At 40.9% G+C, this 24,468-nt stretch overlaps 1 protein-coding gene across 5 annotated transcripts in view; it reads right to left on the bottom strand.

The window, feature by feature from the left end:
• ATL2 (atlastin GTPase 2) overlaps positions 1 to 24,468 on the bottom strand; it is a 48,091-nt gene that overhangs the window by 8,688 nt on the left and 14,935 nt on the right. For all 5 annotated transcript variants that reach the window (XM_032684430.1, XM_032684429.1, XM_032684433.1 and 2 more), the window contains 8 exons: positions 13,282 to 13,559; positions 8,518 to 8,652; positions 6,708 to 6,812; positions 5,554 to 5,604; positions 3,459 to 3,515; positions 2,348 to 2,440; positions 1,964 to 2,102; positions 1,021 to 1,148 (listed from right to left, as the gene is read on the bottom strand). In XM_032684430.1, the coding sequence (XP_032540321.1) occupies positions 1,021 to 1,148; positions 1,964 to 2,102; positions 2,348 to 2,440; positions 3,459 to 3,515; positions 5,554 to 5,604; positions 6,708 to 6,812; positions 8,518 to 8,652; positions 13,282 to 13,559 (986 nt within the window). The remainder of the gene's footprint in view (positions 1 to 1,020; positions 1,149 to 1,963; positions 2,103 to 2,347; positions 2,441 to 3,458; positions 3,516 to 5,553; positions 5,605 to 6,707; positions 6,813 to 8,517; positions 8,653 to 13,281; positions 13,560 to 24,468) is intronic.

The following is a 24,468-nucleotide window of genomic DNA, read 5'->3' as shown; positions in this document are numbered from 1 at the left end:
CTGCAGCACACCACAGGACTGCTCCCAGACTGGATACAGGATATGAATCCGGCAGCTTTTCAATAGAGGTTTTACACTCAGTTTTTAGGATACATCCTTTCTAAACTGCTGCTGAATGTGCACTCCCTGCACCGTAATGATCAGGTCCTACTAGAGAAGAAATTGGAGCAAAAAGCAGCATGCAGCCACGTAAATAGAGAGACTGAAACTCTGAGCTCCAGTGCTGATTTTATGCTTGTCAGAACAGCTACCATTTCTACATCTCATATCATGCCTTTCCTTTAAAAAAGTTGCTTCATTTAACAAATGAAGTTAAAAGAGCTCTGACCTCAGATTTCTTCATGTCTTCAGGAGACAGCAGCACTCATTCTTACCAAGCCAACTGTCTAAGTTATTCCAATTCAAAAAAGGCCACACACCCCAGACTAATTCCTGGTGATGTACGGATTACGTTATCACATTTCTGCTGGTGTCACCATGATACAAAAAAAGCTCAAGACTAACAGCTGTAAGTATCACACACAAGTATTTCAGAGCAGTGGTGCTGCACATGCAGGTGCCTATAAAGCACCTTCTTTGCACGTTAAAAATCCAGAGGGGAGTATCTGAAATTATCACTGCGTACCCAGCAGTTTAGGAGCTGGTTTTCTATCTGTAAAGCTACATCAGATCTACTCTAATATATTAAAAAAAAGCAAGCAAGCGACATATCCAGACAAACTACGATTTCAAAGTAGCAAAAAATATCTAATAAAGCTTGAAGTACTTCAGCCTATTTACAAAGAGAGAAGAAAAAGAAACACCAACCCACAATTCTGCCAATAGTAGCTTCCTAAAAGCTATTCTGTTAGGAAGTAGTGTGCCAGTTCTGGAAATTCAGAATAATGAAATGAAAATAAAAGTGAGCTGATCAGCAAGTGTCAGCCTAGATATCATATCTTCTCTGGGAACAACATGGCCTAAAATTAGAATACTGTCTTTTAAGCTATTAACAGAAATAATTAGTATGAGTTTGCTTACCTTGAAGTATTCTACAAGATCTCTACAGGTGACCTTGGATCCACTAATCTCTTTTTCTACCAAGTTTTCAGGGGCAAGCAGTAATGGTACCAGATTCCGCAGTTCATTCTTAAATTCCTCATCTATATCTAGTAAAATTCAATCAATTTCAGGAAAAAAGTGGTTAGTTTTCAATCTTATATTTCCTAAAGGAACCCGATAACCCATGATTCTTCAAAATCCATAGCATCACAACCCTCAGTTGCATTTTTAAGGTATTTAAAGGCTTAAATACATAGCATAGCTTTAGTAAGTTCACCTGCTCTTAATCTACCAATCTTAACTTCAGATAGAGAACAAGCTTCCATTGTTCTCGTAATATTTACAGTGCATTTCCCCAATTATGCCAACATCTTGTACAATAACCCTTCAGCACAGCAGTGGTTGGCACTCCACCATCACAACTCCTTTCATAGCCTTTACTGTTCTGATACGTTCCCTCTGCATCAGTTGGAAGAATCCTGACTGCCTCTCCTACTGCAGTTGCAGAATCCTACAGCTTTTATGTTAGTCATTCTAGAGTCCACCTATGGTTTAGCAAGTTCTTAGAGAAAAGCCTTTCAGGAAAGTAAAATCTTTAATTTTGCAAATTCTCCCCCTGGAGCCCTTAGTTATCTTTGGAATCTTTATTTAATGACCTTGAAATATGTCTCAAATTATCAGATTACAATCAACAGCTAGACACAAAGATATCCATTCCCTCTGCCTGCTTAACTGCTTGATCTTTAAACCACTAAAAGGAACACACAGTGCATATTTCTAGGTTCTGCAGTTTCACCTTTTAGCCTTATATTTTTCCAAGCAGGCATTTCAATAGCCAACCATTGCAGTGTTTAACTTTCATCAGAAAAGAAAACAAACTCAGTGATCTGAATCAAGAAACACAAAACGAAAAGCTTCCTACCATTCAATCTCCCATCAAAATTTGGATTTGTTGCAACTTTAAGACCAGGGTGGGGCAACAGGAAACACCCAAGATTACTGAAACAGGAGTGAATATGCTTCCTTACATTCTGTAGCTCTTCGTGTTGGTTTTGCTTTACCTGAAGGGAAACAAAAAGGCAGTAAGAACTGCTAGCAGTTTTACAGTACTGCAATTAAGACTCAATATCATCTTAAAAGCAGTTAAGAGCATAAAAGTGTAAGTTTTTATTCCTGAACCTAATAACATCAACTTTGCACACAAATGGAAACATCACAAATGCATTTTATGAGCACAATGAGCCAGCTCATCGTGCTTCATTACCTTGACAGCAAGTTCAGACTAGGACTACTGGAGACAACTCACCTGCAATCTTTTCTCTAGGAATTTTTTTCCTCCTTCCAAGCCATATGCATGTTCATAAGGATAACTCCAATCTCTAATTAAGAACATTAATGTCTGTAACAGGAAGAACAACAGCAGTGAATGGCTTGCATCGTTTCTAAGGTCAAAAACTCTATCACACATATAATTATTTTGTGTACTTGGCTGCTCTAAACATATTGTACATTTACATGTATTATATTATATAAGTAAGTGATTTTGTGTATTTGACTGCTCTAAATGAAGTAGCCTTGTAGTTCTGCGGTGCCAGCTTCTGCTTGTTAAAAAAACCACCAACCAAACAAGAAACCCACAAATTCAGTCCCAACTGTCTCAAAAAGATAGCTTCCCTGTTTCACAGGTTTGCCTTTTGCTATTCCACAAGGATTGCACTGTACTCTCTCCCAGCAGCTGAAGACAGAAAACAAACCTTCACATCACTCTCGTATCCCACAAGAGGTTTTACAAAGAACGCACCTTGTCTGGGGCAATCACAAGAGCATCACACCTGGCAGACACAAGAGTCCTAAAATTCACCACTAACAGCAATCAACTCGTACCCTTATAGGTTAAGGAGGACACTTCAGGATGGAAGAGATCTCAGTCACTGGCTCCACGAAGCAGCCTCAAACCCGTCTCTGGCCTTGCAAACAATCACTTTTGGGACTTTTAACACTGAAGCCAATAATGCTTCAAGCAAATGACATGCACAACATGGCTTTCCTCAATGCCATTTCCTAGAGGTCACAAGACCTTTTTTTCAGAGCCACGTGGCACCAGCAAAGACCAATCACACCTCAGAGTAATCAGTAAGAAGGCAGCACAAAATTTTTCTCCTTAACACCTGCACATCACTTGACACTTTGATTCCTTTTACACCTTATAACTCAAGCACAAAGCTATGTTCATGCAAAACCTGATCCTCTTCAGCATTTTTCCATTGTGTTTTTGCCAAACAATGTGGCAATAGTGAAGGAAAATCAGTCTTGCAGAGAACAGGTTAGCTTCAGCCCAACTAATTTATCTCCATAAATTATCCTGAGCTCATTTTCCACACATCCAGCTGCTTAAGATCCATTTAACATAGAGTTACCTGAAACGGCTTTTGGTAAATTTCTTCCATAGCTAGTCTTCCATATTCTGTAAACAACTGAAAGAAAGAAGAGTGTAAGGGTGTCACATATAAAACACATTTTCCTATCGTAAAATATTATGTCACTAGAAAATAAAGCATTCAGTCTAAAATCCTATTATAGACTGACAATGGCTAACAAACCTCAATAATGAGTATACCATTCCTCAGTAAATTCAGGTAGGAGACATGATTTCCACTGGCTTCACAGTGCCATTCCATAACTGTCAACACACTGCAGCTCTAAGTGGGTGGCTTGTGGGCTATTTTCAGAGGAAAGCTGGTTGCATCTTTCAGCAAGCCAGTTTCCAACACTTATTTCCTAGGGCAAGGAGGTAAGCCTGTCTAACATTTGCCCCTTACTTCCCACAAAACATTTATTCCTGGAAATCCCAAGGAACTTGGCTAGAGCCAATGTATCAGACATTTAAATACAAGCCAAGTTCAGCAGCTTCTCAGATCTCTGCTTGAGCCCATGACCTTAACTGATAATTGTTCCTTCCCTCCAATATAAAGGCAAGTGTCAGCTGTCTTCCTCTCATTGCTTTCACCATCTTTAATACCAGCAGCAGCAGCATTCTTCACTGGACTGAGCAGGCCAAACAACCCACAAGAATTATGGACTGTGCTGGCTGTTTCAGCAGAGTTGATCCATGCCAGCCTCCTTGGAGGTCAAGATGAAGGAAGCATATCAGAATTCTCTAGTACCAGGCAGCTGTTGTTCTGCTTTAAAACTAACTCCTGGAACATCTCAGACAAGTTTCACAGCTCAAGGGATGGTTCCCCCTGTGTTGATCATAAAAGCATCTGAGAATTTAAAAGACTGGTTTAACACAAATCAACTTCCAAGCCCTTGTCCACCCTGAGCAAAAGCAGCTGTCAAGTGGTCAAGTGCCCATATGAGACTGGCTTCTTTGACCCCAACTCCTTACCTCATTCACTTCCCTGCTACATGAAAAAGGCAGTGAGAGACTAACAGTAATTCAGAATTATATAAATTGCTGTTACAACAGAAACTCAGAATTTCCTTCCCTCAGACCATGATTCCTAGCACAACTTTAAATGCATGGGTGTCCCCTACCCACTGCTTATATTTATCATCCTTCTTTTCTTTCCTTCCCTCACATCTCACCCTCCAGTAAAGGGATTGCTCTATTCCACTGAGGCTGTTAAAGGACCAAAGTCACAAGGAAAGCCTGGCTTTCAAATAATTATCTACGGATTTTTTTGCTTGCAGTGCTTGGTTGGGTTTTTTAGGGCTGTGAGGGGTGTTGGTCCAGTGATACAACCGTGTTAACTGAGAACAGCACCACAAGATTATGTTTAGTTAGTGCTCTTCTACTTCCAGCACTGGCAGCCAGTCTTTTGTAGCACTGAAGACACACAGAAGAGTTTTAAGCTGTGACAAGGTCATGGTCTTGGCATTTGTTAATACACAAGCTAGTCTTTAAAGCTACAGGTTTTAAGTTAAGAAGATAAGATTCTTGCACCACTCACATGAAGCCAGACCTTTGACCACAATGTCCCACTAGAGGATAAAAAGCACATGTAAAGAGAACAGCTCTTTCCTGCTTTTATTTCTTAGCAGAAATTTCTCAGCTGAAAAACTAGAGATGGCTTCTGGGTAGAAGACACTCTTTTTACCCTGACCCAAGTTCCCACATTTCTTTAGAAACTGGTTACAAAATACCATCAGTTTTCCTATTTTAGGGAAAAGGGGGAAACACTGGAATTTTGTCATTAAGCACTTCCATAAATCATTTTCTTTTCTCATTCCTTCAGGAACTTCAGAACTTGCAATACAGGGAACAAACTTTAAAAGAATTAGCCAGATTAGAAGCCTGTACTATTTTACCTCTGTGTTGGCCCCACAGAAGCATCAAAGCATCACAAAGTTGATGCAAACACTGTTTTTACAGACAGTACTACTTTTGGCTTCAGTGTTTTATATGAAGCAGCAAGAGCTCCCAAGTCAGTTACATGAGTAGTAACTCCTAGAACAATGCCAAGACTCTCAGTTCAGGAGCAGCTTAATGCAAGTTCAGCATATTCTTACCTGCAAATGTTGAAGGTCATCTTCCTGAATATTCTGAGACAAGTTATATACCTGAAAGAGACAGTCAGAGAATTAAAGTGTAACATGAAACCATTATTTTACATTCATATAGTTTCTTTTACGTGTCTTGAGTATTTTTGCCCCCCAGGTACACAGAAAAGTCTAACTACCCAAAAGTCAGCAACTAGAAAGGTGTCATAGAACACATCTCAAACAAAAGTCACCTCCTTATTCAAAGCACTAGCAACAAAACCACTGATGACCACCCTCATCCTTCTAGAATCATTTCTTTCCAAGGAAGCAAATCGTAAAGGAATCAAGGAAGAATGCTTCAGTCCATCAGCACACCAGACAAGAGAATTAAGAAGGCCTGTTAGCCATCCTCAAGTCTAAGTGCTCTAGGATTCAGTGATCCAGCAGCTCTATCTCTGACACAGAAATAACCAGGTAGTCAATTCACTAGGCTTTTTTGCTTTCAAATCTTCCTAGAGAAATCTGGTTTCATCCAGGGAGCTTCATGACTGTTTCAATAGCACAAATAACGAACAGCAATAAACAAAAAGATGCATCAACAACCCAAAACTTATCCTAACCACAGGAACAAACCAAGCAAACAAACAATCCACAGGACAGAAGTAGTGTTCTACATACTCCTGTTCGTTTTATGTTGTAGAATGTCTGAAGAAGGTCACCCCTCAAAAACCTGTTCGCTTTTGGCACATTTAAGGTACAAGCTTAAAAGTAGCTTTGAGCATAACACAAGAGAATTGTCAGATTTTTAACTGATGCTTTAACAGTAGAAGCAATTGTAAGTTTAGCTGATCACAGTATAACGTCACCCCAAACTGTATCTAAAGTCTTAAAAAAGATTCTGTAACACATCTGTACACAATTGCTACTTTGACATCTTTTGAGGGGGAAGGGATTTCCCAGTTCTGTCAGCAATCTAACTCAGCTTGGCCTTGGATAACCTTGATTCCACTGAGAAACTTATGTAGTTTATGTACTACACTGAAAATAAGACAAAGAATGAAATTTTAAATCACAGTTGGAGGAAGGTGAACTTTCTAGGTGTGGCTTGAGAGATATTCATTGCCTGTTCAGGACAGAGGATTCCTGTCACTGCCATTATTTTCCAGCACAGATATTCTCACCTGGACAGAACTTGTCATGGTGCTCAGAGCAAAAACCGTTGCACAGTCTTTGATAGTGGATTGGCTATCAAAGGCACCTTGGGTATCCATGAGTAGTACAGCAACCTAGAGAGTTTTAAAGAACAGCAATAGTTAACCAAACCATTAACATTTTCATACTCCGGGCCGCTGTGACAAATTATGTTTCAAGTAGAGCAAGTCCCTGCCCCTGCAACTACTTACTAAACCTCAGTCAGCTCCCTGCACACATGACACACATGCCTACAGCTGAGTAAGCAGCAGCCAGAGGGCCATGTCCTCAGCCTTAAGTCCCTGGCCTTGCCTAGTTACCTTCTCCTACAGAAATAGCCTCCCTTGGCCCAGTGGGGCACAGTGCAGTGGAACTGACAGCTCTTATTCACTGGAAGAACTGCAGTCTCAGCTGCAAATCTATCATAGTTCATCAGAGCTAAGAGTGAGACGTTTACTTTAAAAAAAAATACATTCTTAAAATAATTATTTTCAGAAGAAAATAAGACGATGTTGACTGTCTGCTGGAATGACAACGAATGAAGTGAGTGAAAAAAAAAAGTAATCAGTCCAACTCCCATCTTTGGGATCTATTACAATTCCCTTCTTTCAGTTAGGGATGACTGATAAGCAAGAACAAGCGAGTGATTTGTTTCTGGAGCACAAGGAGATCCTCACAACACAACTGGTTTTTAGCCAGAGAAATGTTTGGTTAGCTGTGAAATTTGTTAAAACTTCCTGCACACCACTAAGCCACTATTTTTAAGATCCATGTCCCATATTAATTGGGCATCAGATGTTTCCTTTGTAAATGCAAAGGGTATGAAATTTAACCTAGAACTGACAGTTGAAAACATGAACAGCTCCAAATCACCACCAGTACTATGAAATATATATTAATAACATTTACACTTTGTTTCTGCATTAACACCTCCAATCAAACTTTGTAGTTAAACTGACTTAAGAGTTAAAAAAGACACACCAGCTTTGACTAGAATTGGGTTAGTGCCTTTTTTCCCCACTGTTAGACTTAGTCCTTTTTTATAGACTGCTTGTTAAAACTATATAGAAGGACCAGCCTCCAAACACTGAGGCTGTTTCCAGTGCTTACAGCCATGCATTACATTTCAGTAGAACACAACTACAAGATAGAACATATTTTCACCCCTCAAAAACCAGTGTTTGTTACAGACCTGTTTTCACCACAGCATTTGTCTGTATATGATATTTATAACCATTAAAGTTTTACAACATTCACGGGATAACCCACCCATCAGCCTGGATGGAGTAGACTTTGCCAAAACAAAGTACACTCAGAATGAGACTATTGTTGAATTTTTCTGCTGGGTTGTAATAATGAGCCTCCATCCTTTCACTGATCCTTACATTGATTCCAAATATGTTATGCAGCTTCTCAATGCAAAGGAAAGCAACCATCTTTGCACTGCCACCATGAAACCTATTACATACACCTACTTAAGTCACAGAATCATAAAAATGGTTTAGGTTGGAAGGGATCTTCAAGATCATCTAGTTCCAACCCCCCTGCCATGGGCAGGGACACCTTCTAATAGACCAGGTTGCTCAGAGCCCTGCTGAACTTGGCCAGAGACACTTCCCGGGATGGGCCATCCACAGCCTCTGTTTTGCTTAAAAAAAAAAAAAACAAACAAAAAAAACCAAACACCACCAAACAACAACAAAACAAAACAAAAAAAACCCACACAACTAAATGAAAACAAAACCCCCACAACACCTCCAAGGAAGACCATGAGTAAATCAAGGTAAGTCAAGCACCTACCTTTGTTCCATTAGGTTTATCAATTACAAACACTTCACTCCAAATCTGAATGCCAGTGGTTTCCCGTTCACATCCACCTCTCCATGTAAACCCAGTCAATGGCTCAGTGTTTCCACCTATCCAGCAAGGAGAAGTCTACAAAACAAAAGGAAAAGCTTATGTAAAACCAAGGAGGAGATTTTTTTTTTTAACATGCTATGTTTTAGCAGACTTCCACATTGTTCTTATATTTTCCTCAGAGCCATTGCAGTTGACAACACTACACAAAACATTAAAACACAAAGATACTCTGCTGTGTTTCAAGGATCATCCACAAAGTGAGACTACTGCATTTCAGTGGCTGCACAATTTTTCAGTCACTGAAGAGTATATGTGCACAGTTTGAGTCTCAAGCACTCAGAGCTATGAAAAACAGCTCAGTTTTGTCCACCAATTCCACTCATGCTCTTCTTGTACAGTTGAGAAGACTCAACTCACAGTAGCATGTATTTTAACTACAGGAACAGCTAAACCTCTTCAAGGGACAGAACCCCTGATCTTGACTTAATCCTCTCCCTTCCCCCTCACAAACAGCTGGCTAAGCATTTGAGTCCCTGAACTAACAAAAGCCAGCGCAAGACTCTCGATGCCATCCTACAGAAGCCACAGAGAACAGGCAAGGATCAGAAGATCTACAATCTAGACTGGTCACAGTTACAAAACAGTGTCCCCTAAGTGATTAGGATTCAAGAGAAAAAGTCAGATTAAGAGTTGGATACATGGCAATCAACCCGTCCATATTAAAATTTTATTGGGACGTTGCCCAGTTTGTGAAATAGTCGAGTACAGTTGGCAGCTAACATTCCTGGCTGAGGGAATTGTAATGAGGTCTTCAAGGACAGGCAACACAGAGCAGTGGTTCACACAGAAGAATCCAACCATTATATGAGCACATTTAACTCAAAAATGTAGTTAATGTACCAGGCAAGAAAGGAGCACGAGCAGCACCCTGAGGAAGTTTCACTGTGATAGGTTTATATACACTGAAATCCTACACAAAAGAAGTGGCAGGCACACAACAGTTTAACTGATGAGGGAAGTTACAGAAAAACCTTTCTTTCACAGGCTGGAACACAGCAAGCTGGCAGAACAGAAAGAGACATTTAATGAATTTGCCTCAAACTGTCCAGAGTAGATTACTAGCCAGGAAAGTGTCCACTGAGAAGGTCAAGGTGGAAACTTCTCAATTCACTAGGCTATGGGCTCTACCTAGCTGACTCTGCACTGGCAGTTTTCAAAAAACAGTTCAAGATATTTCTTCACATTTCAGAAAACAGCATTGAGTACCCAGGGGGTGTAAGGAATAAAAATACTTTGAACATCTAAGTGAAAGTGCTTATTTCTAAAAGGGGATGGAAAAAACACCTGCACACTTTCCTTATGCCAGCACGCAGGCAATCAAACAATTCTGCAGCAGCACTCTCCCAAATGCTAACAGTGCCCCACTCAACTCTGCTATTTGGATCAAATGTGAGACAAGCAGATAAAAATTCAGAAAATGAACACAGATATCCAAGTAAAGAGATCTACAGGTCTTTAGAGGTAGGTTGTTTGGATTTTGGGTTGGTTGGTTATGCAATTTTTCCTTTTGTTTATTTTGACAGGACATCTCTATCAGAGAGACTAAGCAAAACCTGAAAAGCTTTCCCCTGGAGTTTTTATCCCAGAAGATGCTTATGCTTCCATAGACCATTCTAGAAATCAAAGCTCCAGGCCTGTTTGTGCTTCAGTACACTCCAGGGTACAGTTTTACGATGCTGAATCATATTTCACATGTACATGTCAATGGACTGTGGCTTTTTACTTTTTCAAAATAATCTGTTACGTTATTCAACAATATGTTCCATTTTTCTTTTATACAAGAATACTTCATCCCATTTTGGTCCAGACATTATCCTTGTTTGTGATAATTCAGACCAAAATTATACATATGGTTTGAAAAGTCCCTCAATGAGCACTAAATACGACCCCATTTGATTTCATAGGTGATCTGGACCAAAGGAGACTTTGGTGTTTTAACTGGCACAACAACTTCACCTGAAGTCGCTTCACCTTATGGACAATGTTCTTAAGCCTGCCTCTAACTGACCTTTGCATCAGTTTGAAGCACTCCTGGCTTGTTACCCCCATCTTTCCTTAGCAGAAACTCAGTATTTTAAGTCTGCATCCATCGAGTTCGCTTGAAAGATATTCAAGAGATGGGAAGAGGAAAAAAAGGCCCCTAAAAGATAATTTCTCTAAATTTATTCTACACTAAGGAAAGACCCAAAGCAGTTTTATTTGCAGAGTGCCTTAGTACACAGTGCACCTTGAAGATTAATTCAAGGCAAGGTGACACCCCCGTAAAAAAAAAAAAAAAAGCTTTTAAATCTAACCTTACAAGTGTTACTGCACCCAACTCTCAATGAGGCTTAAGATCACAGGATGCTTGCAGCAGCTTGCTGAGCACACAACTGCTGCTGCTCCATTTCAAAGGAGCAATCACTACACTAAGTATCAGTGCTTGAAATGAGATGTCCATCTCCCCGAAGTTAGTGAGCAACCTCAGCCATGCCGAGATCCCACCTGTGACTTCAGCTGGCACTAGTGAGATTTTCAGAATGGCAACTTTTCACATGACCTCCTGCCCTTGGTTTAAGACAAGAAAACAAGATTCTGAAGTTTCTTGGCAAGTTTTTCATCATGTATGTTAATATCCACAGGGCAGGACACCCCAAAATTGCTTGATTAGCCTATGAACTGAATGCAGTAGCTTTAGTATTCTGTACAGGATCCAATATTTAGCTCACAGAAAATACAGACTTGTAATTGAGCCTAACTGAAGATGGAGAGATCAGACTAAGTAATATAAAACTATACACCTCTCCTCCTGTGCTAAATTTGCATAAGCAGAGGATATCATTTGACTTCACACAACTCGAGAGTGCTCAAAAGAGGAGGTATTGCACTTATCCTCTCCCATCCCCAACTTCCATCAATCAGTTTGCAGTCCTGATGCTTGTCAAACTCTTTCCCTAGCCCAGTTTACGTCACTGAGCTGGCAGGAAAACAGTTTGTCAAAGTGCAGTGTCTTCTGATGCATCACTGAGTTGGATCAGCTCTGCTAAGGGTCTGCAAGCATTACAGCTTCAGAATGTAAGTGCCTGGCCAGAAGCAGCACGTGGAGAGCAGACCTCTCTGCTTTTGTAAGAGACAGCTGTTACAGTAGATGGCCAAGCTTGCCTTTACCTTCCGTTTAAGAGAAACAAGTGGTATTTTGAAGGACACCTACAGAAAACTGAGAAAAGTGACTGCACAATAAAGGAAACCAAAGCACAATACACAAGGCTGAAACAGCATTTCGATCTGCTTTGCTTTATCAACTTTTGTTTATTTCACAATCTGAAAGTTAAGAGTATTTGCTTAAAGCCCAGCTCTCCTGTTTTTGAAAGGAATTAGCACTACCTCTACCCAGCCCAACATCTTGCTCAGACTGCTGCACTTGGGATTTTGGATTTTTCTTTTTTTGCAGGGGTTATTGGTTTTGGGGGTTTTTTTGGTTTGTTGGGGGTTTTTTTGTTGTTTTTTTTTTTTTTTTTTTGTTCAGTTGGTTTTGTTTGGAACACAGACAAGACACAAGGTGGCTTATACACACACACAAAAGGCCACCACTGAACAGCTGTATCAAATGAAACATTTCTCCTCCCTAGGTTAAAACAGTACTAAGAAGTTGGAAGCACCAGCTTGCTACTCTGTATTCTTCCTACCATATCCTCAGGGTCTTTCTTACAGAGCTCTTGCTAAATCAGTGAGAGGAATTCAATAGCAGGCACTACTGGCATTGAGGAAAGGAAGTCTTCATCTGCCAACTATCAGCAGTTTCTTTGCAGTACTCCCATATTTCCTGTAACTGCAGGGTTCATCTTGTTTTCTACCTAAGCCAGCTAGCACAAACTCCAAAGAACAGTGACCAAAAATAGAATCAGTTCTGGGGGTTTTTAAGAGGTTCAAAGAGCAACAAAACACTGACTTGTCAATATTCACTCTGCAGACTAAAAGGAACAGCACAACCTGTGACAGGTAGAAGTGTATGTTCACAGAAGACCCCACCCCACCTTCTCCATATAAGCCAAGGGTTCAAAGTATAGGAGTCAAAACACCACCCAAAAGCTACAAACTAAAAGAAGAAATTAAATTTTGGATCGGGTATTCATTGATCAATAACTTCAAAGGATTTTAAAGGTTACTGGATTGTGTTCAGAGATACATTCCAAGTAGCAAACAGGAAACTTCCTCCTTTTTGCCATACATCAGAATTAAACAGATTTAGTCCTCCAATAGTTCTCTGGTAAGACTTTTATTTTTGCAATAATGGGTAAAGTGAGTGGTACAATATGATTTCAGGAGATCAAGTCAAAGTAAGACTTCTCCAAGTCACCACGTGGACGAGCCCTTCCCCAAAGCTCAGCTAGAAGGCCTCACATTCCCTCATTGAAGTTCTTCTCATGTCTACTTACACCAGGACACCCATAAGTTCCCCTGACAACCACAGGAAAATGTATATTGAAAAACTGTCACTTAAATACATTCCTTGACAGTGCAGAAAGAGTAACTGGCTTCCCCACCCGCCCAAATGAGTAAGAAAAATTTGACCTGCTATATTTGTGCCCAAGTTAACAAATACAAAGGTGAATGACTAAAATACCAAACTGCTTTTCTCCTGCAGGAAAACTCCAAATTACTCACCCTGTTATACATGTATCTAAGCATGAAGTCCAGCAGAAAAGATTTTCCTTTGCGGAAAGCGCCTGCTACAGACACAACTACTATGTTAAGATCTTTAATGTGTTCCTGAAGCAAGATCTTTTCCAATGCTGCTTCATCTAATTCAAAGTTATGGTCATCTTCGTGAGCAAGGACAATCTGTATGGGGCGCGGCTTATCCAATTCCACCTCGTCATCTGAGTCTGGCAGGGCATCTGAGTCAGGCAGGGCATCCTCCTCTTCTTCCTCATAATGCTTACCTGCAAATTGACAGGTGAGAACACATTAGAAAGTCAGAGCTTAGGGCACCAAACAGGGTATTTTCGTGGTTTGTGGGGTTTCTTTGTTTGGTTTTTTTTTTTGTTTTTTAAGTGAAGCCTTGAGCTGGGCTTCCATTTCCAGCAGTTGAAGTGATGTTCATGGGAATGCATGTGCACAGCAAAGAGATCCACAGTAGGTTCCCTGTTCATTTTCATCACCTTTGTGTATAGTCTACATTTCAGACTTCAGCATTCTCTGTGTTTTAAAAAAAAAAAAAAAAAATCACAAAAAACCCCTTGATTTTCAGCTTCAAAACCCCTTTTAAAAGCTTCTTAAGTATAATTTCTATTAAAAAATCAATGGTTTTCTTATCTGGGAAAAAAAGGAATAGTTTAAAATAAGCTCCAAAGAGGACCAAAATGGTCATTTTGTTATCACCACCTTCTTATACTACTGTAAGGGAGTGGAGAGTGGGAGAAATGAATGTTTTCTGGCAGTTTTGCTTGCCAACATGTACAAGCAAGACCACTGATCTAGTACAGAACTCCAGGATAACACACACCAGATGCCTACTCTCCTCTCTGATTCCAACACATTATACCTGTTTTAAGTCTCAATACAAGACAGACTTCAGAGCACCTATTCACTGTTTGCAAGAGGAAGATAAACTCTTGAGCGTGTTCAAGGCCTAGCACTCCTGGGATAAGAAAACCCAAAAACACTGGAAGTAGTGTCTGGCTTCATACTCTTCCTGTGATGCATTATTAAGCAAGACTGAGTAACAACTCTTTCAAAAATAGTTGAGACTATTTTATACACAATTTCATCATAAATACCCTTTCAGGATCAACCCATAGCTGAAAGAACTGTAACTCAGATTAGATTTAAGTTACTAATGAATTACAAGGTAACACAGCCCGTCAGAGATACACTATAATAGTACCAATATCCTATTTTCCCGACCTCTACAATTCAGAAGTTATTGGGTTAGAGGGTTAAAAGAAAACCAAACTGACCTGTCCAAGATGAAACCTCCTCTCTTGTTCCAGCACCACAACATCAAAGTTTGCCCCACAGCAGAAACGAACTCTACCATTCCTGATCCCGCTTTTCCTGGGAAGCATCTGAAAGTGGTTCTGTGCTTACAGAACTGCCTCCCACTCCAGACTTACATTTTGCCACATTCTATTGGAACCCCATGTGCAGAAACCTGATCAAGGCAGTTACTTATCTGGAGTTATCACACGGGAATTTAAGTACCCTGTCCCAGCCATGCTTGCAATTTCCAAGCACTGTTCTAACAAGGACAAAGCAGCTGCCACCTCCAGCTACTTGATGCACTGAGCGCAGGTACGGCACACGGCCCCCATGCTTCCTGAGGAAGAGCAGCCCACAGGAAGTGTTCTCTTGCAGGATGTGTCCATGAGGCACCGTGGAACACACCAGTTTCATTCACCTATGGCAGAGAACCTGCCAGTACTCGGAGGATCTGCCAAGTCACTCTTGCCAGACTTTGCATCCCAGATACCATCCTCAGCAAGACTTATGAACAGTGCTCCAACACACTCTGTTTTGTGGATGTAATGAGACATTTGAGTTATGACTATGAACGTGAAAAACTGGTAACATGGTGACCTTGGAGTTTTTCCAGCAACTGCCTCTTTATCCAGTTCTGACAACATTTCATTTAATTGCAAATGACGGAAGATATTTCCATTTCCAAGCATCAAATCTTGTGCTGCCTCAAAGGCCAATGGTACTAAATCTTAAAGAAATTTGGTTTGAATATATTAAGCTAGTGTGGTACTTGGTTTGAACAGGAAGTAAACTTGAATGCTTAAATCCTAAGCAGGTAAAACTAAACTCCAACATTATCCAAGTGGGTGTGTAGAGCAGCCCCCAGCACCACCCTAACTCAAACTGATTGATGAAGCAGGGCAACAAATTGATTATACTAGCAGGTCTGACAACTAGAAGCAGTAACTTTTAAAAGAGAAGTTGTCAGTAGGATATCAAACTATACAAACTACATTGACACAATATTGGTCACCACTTCAGAGGAAAATCTCTCACCTTTGGCCTAAAGCTTTTGTATTCCCAGATATTAAACAAGCACTCTTTTTTGAAAGAGTTTAGAAAACAGGCTTTGCCCCATATAGGCAGGATCCTTTGTAGGCCAGAAAACTTGGGAGGATAGCCAGGTACGAAGGTATGAAGATTTTGACAGTCAGAAAGAATGCCTTCAGTGTCACAGCCTAGAAACATAAAGGGAATAATTCTATTGATAAAAGCATTAAAGTTAGATAGTTCCAAGAAGAGATGCCTGTGTTTTAGCAAACATATTCACACAATGTTTTGAAACCTCTGCTTCTAACACACGTCCTTGGCAACAAGTTTAACTTGTTGACTTAAAACAGCCTTATATTCTTTTATTTAAATGCAGTGAGGTATTGGGTTTGTAAACTATGGCAGACTGCAAAATAGTTTGAAGTTACATCTGTAGCTTTTCTTCATTCACTTGGAGCCTGACATTAACCATCTCACCCTACCTGGAAGTCACCAAAACCCTGGCAAACCTCAAAAACCTCGAGCTGCAGCAGCATCCTTCTGCCACTGCAGAGCACAGCCACCCAATGCCCCTTCAGGCCAAGCAGCTTTCTGAACATCAACTAGAACGGCCCTTTATCGTTAGTTATTTATAAACAAGCAGATCCTCCCTATCACAAGCAGACAGCACTATCAAGAGCTTACACACAATATGCCCATTAAAAGCTCACAACATTTGTTAACAGCATTCTGCACCACTGAAGCTCACTAGCTCAGAGGGGACAGGAGACAGGATTCATCTTAGACCCAATTCAACTCCTATTAGATTTCACTTACCAGCAGAAATTGGAAAGTCAAGTCCAGACCATCAAGTTTGTTTGTTTGGAGTCAGGTTGGTTTGTTGGTCTTTTTTTTTTTTTTACTAGCCAGCCTAATATATCTGAAAGTTCCCAACCTACCTAGAAAAAAAGACCATCATTGACATCAATCAAGCACTTCAGAGGGTGGAGAACTACAGTGCTGACAGCTGTGAAGGAAACTTGATCCATCCAGAAGAGCTGGTTTGATAACTTCATGCTTGAGTGGCAGAGAACACCCCTCCTTTCAAAATTTTGAACTAGTTAGCAATTACCAGGACAGACACTGCACAAGTTAAGCATGTGAACTATAGAACCAGTGCTACTGCCCGTCCCAGCAGCATAATCAGCATATGCTAACCTGTCAGGTGTTCCTGGCAGACCTCACAGCCTTTTGTGGTCCTTTATGCTGCCTCCTGGCTGCTCACCCTCTTATTCTGGCTAGTCACTGTCTCAGGCAGCACTGGTATACTTAGGAAGCCTTTCTAGAACGCTTCAGCATCCTGAGCAGAGAGATCATCTTCCACTTCCAAGAATTACTTTCAGTGCAGTCTCTGGAAACAACGGTTAGGACAAGAAGCCCCACTTCACTGTCCAGTTTTCTGCAAAAGCATTGTAGTAAGTTGTCAAAGTAGTTCATAAAATAAACATGCTGATAGCACTGTCAAGTCAGGCCAGGAGATAATGAAATTCAGAACACAAAGCCCTGTCCCTCAGTTCTGTCCCCCTCCTCGCTTGCCCCAGCACAGTCAGACCGTACTACTCAGAATTTAAGTTGATTTGTCCTAAAGCCCAGTCTAAGAACCAGAGACTACCCTAGGTTCTTGCAACAGTCAAATCCCAGCAAATCAAGTATAAAACAGATGAGGACTAACTGCAGAAGAGGTGCCATTCACAGAATGACCACTTCTACACTGAAGTGTTCCTAGCCAACTGGACAGTAATTTGGACTTGCAAAGTCGATGGCAGCCTCCCTATTATAGGCCTCCATGACAATACATTTCAGTACTGCTACAGAGGCAACCAAAACAGACCTGTGTTCGGTTGCGGGGTTTGTTTGGTTTTTATAGGAAGTCTTAACACTTTGTAAGTCCAGTTCCGCCCCAGTAACAGAGTTACCAACCCAGCACATCCACCCCAATACATTCACATTGAGAATGGTTTTTTCAGAGGCAAGTTTCATGTTCACAACAGCCAGGCAACGCTGCCTCCTGCCACAGTACTAAAGACAGGCTGGTAGATTCACCCAGCTCAGTCACAGGGTTGTTTTCTATGCTATTGGAAATGTGCACAGAAGACCTGGACCTCAGGCTTTTAATACATACAGAAAAGCTCTCATCTGTCAAAGCATATGGCACCAGAACTTGCAGCAGTGTTGCAGGCATTTTTCTTTTTTCAAGATGTTCATCTGACCTTCTGTACTACTGAAGTGACAGACTCCAGACTATGGTCCTGTCTATTGCTCTGTCTGGAGATGATGCTCAAACATCATCAACTGGACCTGCCCCTGAAGTCTGCCATCCTTTCAGGTCTATTACTATGGCTGTTCACTAATCACTCCCTACTTCATTTTGGCTTCTTCCAACCTGAATAATTCAAATGGAACCTGTGGGCTAATCCACAGTTCTGACTGGCATAATCACTTCCTAACCTGGGTCAAACAGGGTAGGAGACTCAAGAGAAGCAACACTGTACAGCAAGACACAGAAGCAGACAGATTTGAATGGAAGCAAATATAGCCAATATACTACCAACTCAGTTTCCCTATAAACTTCTCACTCCACTCAGCAACAACTACAGCAGGACTACTGTTTACAGATACCAGCTAAGTACCCAGAACAAGCACCATTTGTTGAAATACTAAGCCAGATTTTGAGAACAGTAGCCTCTTGTGTAAGCAGACAGTATTTCAACTGAACAAACTCGACTAAATAACCCATTTCTTAAAGTATGAGGTAAAATGAAAAGCTAATTCCTGCTTCCTCTAAGTACACAGCCAACAGCTGATGACCTACTTGTCCTGCAGTGTAAGAACACAAGAGTGAAAGCACTCAGCTACACCTGAGTGCTATGAAAATGAGACAGTCTGCTCTAAATGTAAATTCCTCCCTTTAAGCACGTTAATTGAAATAAAGTACTAACATAGTTACCTTTAAGTTTCAACACAAATACAGCTTGAGCTCTTTAAACACATCATTCATATTCTTTCATAAAGGGAAAAAAAAGCACACACTAATTGCTAAACTTGGTTTTACATACAGTATAGGTTTTTGATCAATAAGCACTGAATGACAACTAGTAACCACTTCTCTGGGCACTGGGTTGAACACAAACAACTGTACATAGATGCAAAACAACATTAAAATAAATTTAAATCCCATTTGCTTTTTAGCAGCATAAGACTTGGACTGTGAATGAAGCCTAAATAAGGCACTTTCATTAGTGTAGCTGTCTCTCATCAGTACTTCCTTTGCTCTACTACAAGGCTCAATTACAAGGAGTTTCGACACTTCAAGCTGTACATCTTCTGGCTGGTAGCCTTAATATCTTGTTTGTACATAAATCTGCACTTTGCTACAGGTCCAATTTTAAATCAAGACTTCCAGTACCTCTGAATACTTCAGCTTTCAGCATCTTCAGAACTCTCTTTCCTGGTGCTCTACAGACACCACACGTTTGCCTCCACACAATTCAAGACTCCTGCTCATATTTCAATACAGATGCACGATGGGTTTCCCCGCCATCACCTCAATGGTAAAGAGCAAGCAGAAGTGGGCTACACTAACCTCAAAACATCTGGCTTGAAATCTTGTTCAACTTCCTGAGGGAGTTCATGGCTTGATTCAAAACCTTAAAATAAGTTATCACGAGGAAACTGCTGCACTGCATTTAAATGTAATGCATTCTCTCAGAGCTTCACCCAGGAAGTTTTCCTTAGAGAGAAAGGAGAGGAAGTGCTTAAATGTTTCTTGTTTTGGTGTAGTAAAAGAAGTAAAGTGTAGGCATGTGTGAACTGAGTTCCAGAGGACAGAAGAACAGGCTAATCTTCAAACCTTATTTGGACACATCTTCTGGGGGGGGAAAAAAAAATAATAATCAACACTAGATTTAAGCCACAAAATTGTGCTCACCTTTCTCCAGCAGTCCCACTCCATGCAATAAACTCACTTGAAAGCTATGGGGTTGCCACAGACCTTAATGCATCACTGCTTTCCTATTTCTGACTAGCAAATACTGCCAAGTAGCTCATTTTAAGGCCAGAAATAATTAAATGTTTTGAATATTTCAGCTATAAATAGCACTGATGAGCTAAGTTCTGAAGATTTGTTTGGACATCCAATAAGACTGACAGAGGAGTAGGGGTGAAGGGGGGAAGACACATTTAACTCTCTCTGTTCCTTCAGGGCAAAGGGATGTTAAAGGGACGGATCTAGAACTGTTACATAAACCGTGAGCTGAAGCGAGAAGTACCTGGAGCTACAATTCTGCCAGGCAAAGGGGAAAAAGAAGATACTCTGATGACCTAGATACCTATGAAGCACCATAACTAATCAAACAATAGGCCTGTCTACTCCTCAGTGCCTTAAATTGATTCTCTGTTGAATGGTCTGCATGCATGCAGGAGCTCTCCCCTACACAAAATACTGATAAGATGGCATTTTGCATTCTCCATTTATGGGGACAAAAACACCAGAGAGAGCCTTCTTATAATGAAGAGGTGTAGCAAAAAAAGTCAACCCTCAAATTCAGCTATTGTCAGCAAATAACTACAAGAATGTCAATAAGCAGAGAATAAGACAGAAGCAGCACAATCCCTAACACAACCCAGTAATATATATATATATATATATAAATAAATATAAAAGGACTGCTTTTCAGAAAGCATATCATGAACTTGGTAAGAAAGATACTTCTTCATACCTACAAGGAAAAACGTGAAAGGCAGGGATAGTGGCAAAGCATGTTTCTCATCCTTCTTCCCCTCTGCCCAAAACCCAGAGCTATTAATAGCACACTCACTGAAGGACCTAACAGAATCTTCTGTCCACAGTAAGGTCTACCAGTACTTTTCCAGCCCCCTCAGAGAATGTTGTATTAGAATACTAAGGGCAGATGAAAGCACTAAAAGGCCTCTTCCTCACCTTTTCTCCCCTCTTATCTGTCACATAGGTTCTTGAGGATGAGAATGAAAATATACAGGATCTGACAGTGTACCAGTTCACCACTAACTCTGGAAATTGCAAGCAAAAGCCCCTTGTGAACACTGCAAGCGAACTGGATCCTTGCAGGCCACACACATTTAAACCAGGAAAATTTCCACTTGTATTCCAGAGTGATTTTGCTTAAGGTTGTTGCTCACCCAAGAAGTCAGTGTTTTTCTAATTGGTTTAAGCCATAACTACATTTTATGTACCTTGTATACATTCCTCACACCAGCAGCCAATAACGTGAACAATGATCATCTAACCTAAACCAACATCTTGAGCAAGAACGATGGGGAGAAAAGAATAAGGCGAGAGATGCCAACTGCAGTTACCCCATGTTTGATCTTTAGACTGGCAGTCAGAACAGGTTTAGTCACCCAGATGTACCATGGCCACAGAGGAGCTCAGCAGAAAGCAGGGCAAGTTCTCCCTTTGGCTGTACAGGAAGGTATGCTGAAGGGCCAGGTTTCAGACTTACTTCCAGGATAAACAAGCTGTCAGTCAGGAACACCAATACATTTAAGGAAACATAGTAAGCCAAAGAAGCTTCAACTTTTCTTTTTTGATCAAACCATGCTTTTAACAAGCTGAATGGCATCCTGGCTTTTATCAGCAATTACCGTGGCCAGCAGGACCAGGGCAGTGATCATCCACCTGAACTTAGCACTGGTGAGGCCACGCCTCAAATACTGGGTTCAGTTTTGAGCCACTCACTACAAGAAAGACACTGAGGTGCTGGAGCGTGTCCAGAGAAGGTCAAAGAAGCTGGTGAAGGATTTGGAGCACAACTCCAAGGAGGAGCAGCTGAGGGAATTTGGCCTGGGGAAAAGGAGGTTCAGAGGAGACCTTATCTCTCTCTACAACTACCTGAAAGGATACTGTAGTCAGGCAGGGGTCAGCCTCTTCTCCCAGGTAAAATGTGACAGGATGAGAAGAAAGGGCCTCAAATTGTGCCAGGGAAGGTCTAGATTGGATATTAGGAAACACTTCTTCATGGAAAGGGTGGTCAGGCATTGGAACAGGCTGGCTCTGAAAGTGGTGTTCACAAAACAAGTGGATGTGGCACTTGGGGACATGGTTGTAGTGAACATAGCAGTGCTGTGCTAACGATTGGACTCCATGATCTTAGAGGTCTTTTCCAACCTTAACGATTCCATGATGTTTCTAAGCAAAAATGACCTTTTAGCCCAGCCTCCAGTTTACACTGAGCTTCCCACCTCCCTTTAAGTTTCTGCAGCTAAGAGCCTTCCAGCCAGTTTTTCCAGCACTGAACTCCAGGATTCTGTTTCATTAGAAAGTTCTACATGTCATTTCAAAGAATAAAGAGCAGTACAAGGAGAGTATAGGTTTACCTTATAAAACTGCCTTATCTAGATCACACAGTTTACAAAACTGATACAGTAACTACCTTCAGACACCTTCATGAAGAATTTCAATTTCTTCTCCTTCTCCCTTCTTAACTGTTTTTAACCTGGCAGCGTCACTAACACTCACCAGATGAAAGGAAAGTGTGACGGAGGAAACACAACATGTGTCAACACAACTAACACCCAGATCAACAATGTGAATCAAAACAGGAAAAAGGTTCCACACAAGGCATAATTCAAGAGAAAAATCACATTTTGCATGTGTTCATTTTATCTCTACTGGAGGAAGAGATTTTTCTCACACAACTACAGCAAAAATAGTTTTTATCAGAGTTCCTGATGCTGAGCACATAGAGGAGGAGGGCTGGATTTCCGTATCACTCTCCTGCAATTAACCCATAATAACTGATACAGTACCTAACTAAATACCTATCCTTCAGTGCCCTGCACCTACTACCACGACTCCTGAGCCTCTGCCACGCATCACTGCTACTGCTGCACATAAATCCCTTGCTAAGGCAACAGCTCAAAGTACATTAATTCTGCCAACAGGACAGTGCCAGTAACTGCCTCCTCTCCCTGTTGCCTCTTCAAGCCTGTTTCAACAGCACAGCTGAGTCTTAATCACCCACTCAAAGGACTCACCCACTCTTTCCCATTTCCAGCACCATGCTGCCTTTCCTGCTAATTTTGCCACATATCTAATGCTGCTTAGAATCAAGTCAGCTAAACAAACCAAACCAGCAGAAAAAGCAATCCAATACGAACAGCTTCCTACAAACTTTATCACCTCTTAGATAAGAATCCAATGAGCACTGGAACCGAAGACAAACAAAATGCAGAGCTACACAGCTTCCTCTGCAGGGCACAGGGTCGGTTCAGCTGGACTGTTGAACAGTACAGGGCTGCTTCCCTCTCTGTTGGCACCGCTGTCCCAGGTCCAGGCACCAACTTATCTTGAACACAAACTGATGTGCTGTGCACTCTACAGCCTCTGAAACAGCTGCGCCAGCACAATCGAGGGGGAGACACAAACTGCTTGACTGGGCACTGGTGCCAAAAGAAAAGTTCAGCTCTGTGACTACAACCTAATTCAGCTGGAAAATTTCTCCAGATTCTCAAAACTCACAAGTACAGTTAAGAAGTGTGTTCATGTGGAAACTGACTTAGTGATATGTGAGAACACTGCAAACACAGGGAGACAACTGGGCTGTAACTGGATCTGACTGCGTGTTGCCAAAGATTTGTCTCGATCTGAAAGTTCAGATTTAGGCTGGGCTAGCCAATAGATTTGTTACCCTTCACTTAAAAACACAGTTTCCTTCCTTTACAAATTGAGGTCAGCACTAGTTTCAGTTTTGTCAGTATCCCAGGCTAGGATGTGTAACTGGTGGGAAGACCTTGTGCTTGGCATAGTCCTGGCAACAGAAGAGCATTCCCTGGATCATTTCTACTGAATATGCTGTAGCTGCTATGAGCTGTGTCTACTAAAGAATAGATTAATTTTGATTCAAAATCACTAGTTAAGTTCTCACAGGGACACTATAAAACACCTACACTTCAGTAGCTCAGTTCCACGCAATAAGCACCTTTGGATGTTCAAAGGGCTCAAGACTTACCCACTTACCTAAGCATCTTTAACATCATTCACAACACTTGACACCATCGGCCACTGCTAGCAAAACAAGTATTTTTCTATTTCAAACTGCATTTTCCCAGGACAGGAAATGCCACTGTCATGTATGCACTGACCAGTCAAGCCTAGTGGTATAGAAGTGAGAGGAAAGAATTACCTCTTTTATGCAATCTCAGAGGTAAGACAAGCCACACTTAAAAAGAACAAACACAGAAGGGAGCTGGTTACTACTTCTCTTTACATCAAGTTCTCAAACTTGTCTAAATACATCTAGCCAATGTAACTGCTTTTCTACAAGCCAGCACACCACACCATATGTTGAAACCACAAAAGGTTTAATATACATCTTTCACTTGGGTGGAGAAAGAAGAGGGAAACACAACCCTACAAAGACTGTACATTTTAACACTCCCCCCCCAACCAACAGTTTAGTCTCTGTAGATCATATTTAGTGTCCTCATTCTGTGGATCCATGAAATTTTCCCTTATAACATGTAGAGTAAACACTGGGGAGAAAAGTCCAGGATTAGAAGATGAACTGAAACAGAGATAGAGAGCAGTGTGCTCCTCTTCAAAGCTCACAAAAGCTTAATCTAGTCCTAATGCACTACAGAAATAAGTCAACAACAGATTACACTAAAGAACAGCTTAGTTTGATACTTGATTAATGAAACAATGATATGTCTGCAACTCAAAGTACTTAGACCAAGACTCTAAGAATAATATTCCGTCTTTCACAAGCCAACTTCCAACCTCTTCAAAAGCACCAAATTGCATTTCAATAGTCTTCTCAAACA

This window comes from Chiroxiphia lanceolata, chromosome 3 (assembly GCF_009829145.1).
Source record: "Chiroxiphia lanceolata isolate bChiLan1 chromosome 3, bChiLan1.pri, whole genome shotgun sequence".
Classification (NCBI taxonomy): Eukaryota; Metazoa; Chordata; class Aves; order Passeriformes; family Pipridae; genus Chiroxiphia; species Chiroxiphia lanceolata.
The sequence above is the reverse complement of the archived record's forward strand: the minus strand, read 5'-3'. Positions and strand labels throughout refer to the sequence as shown.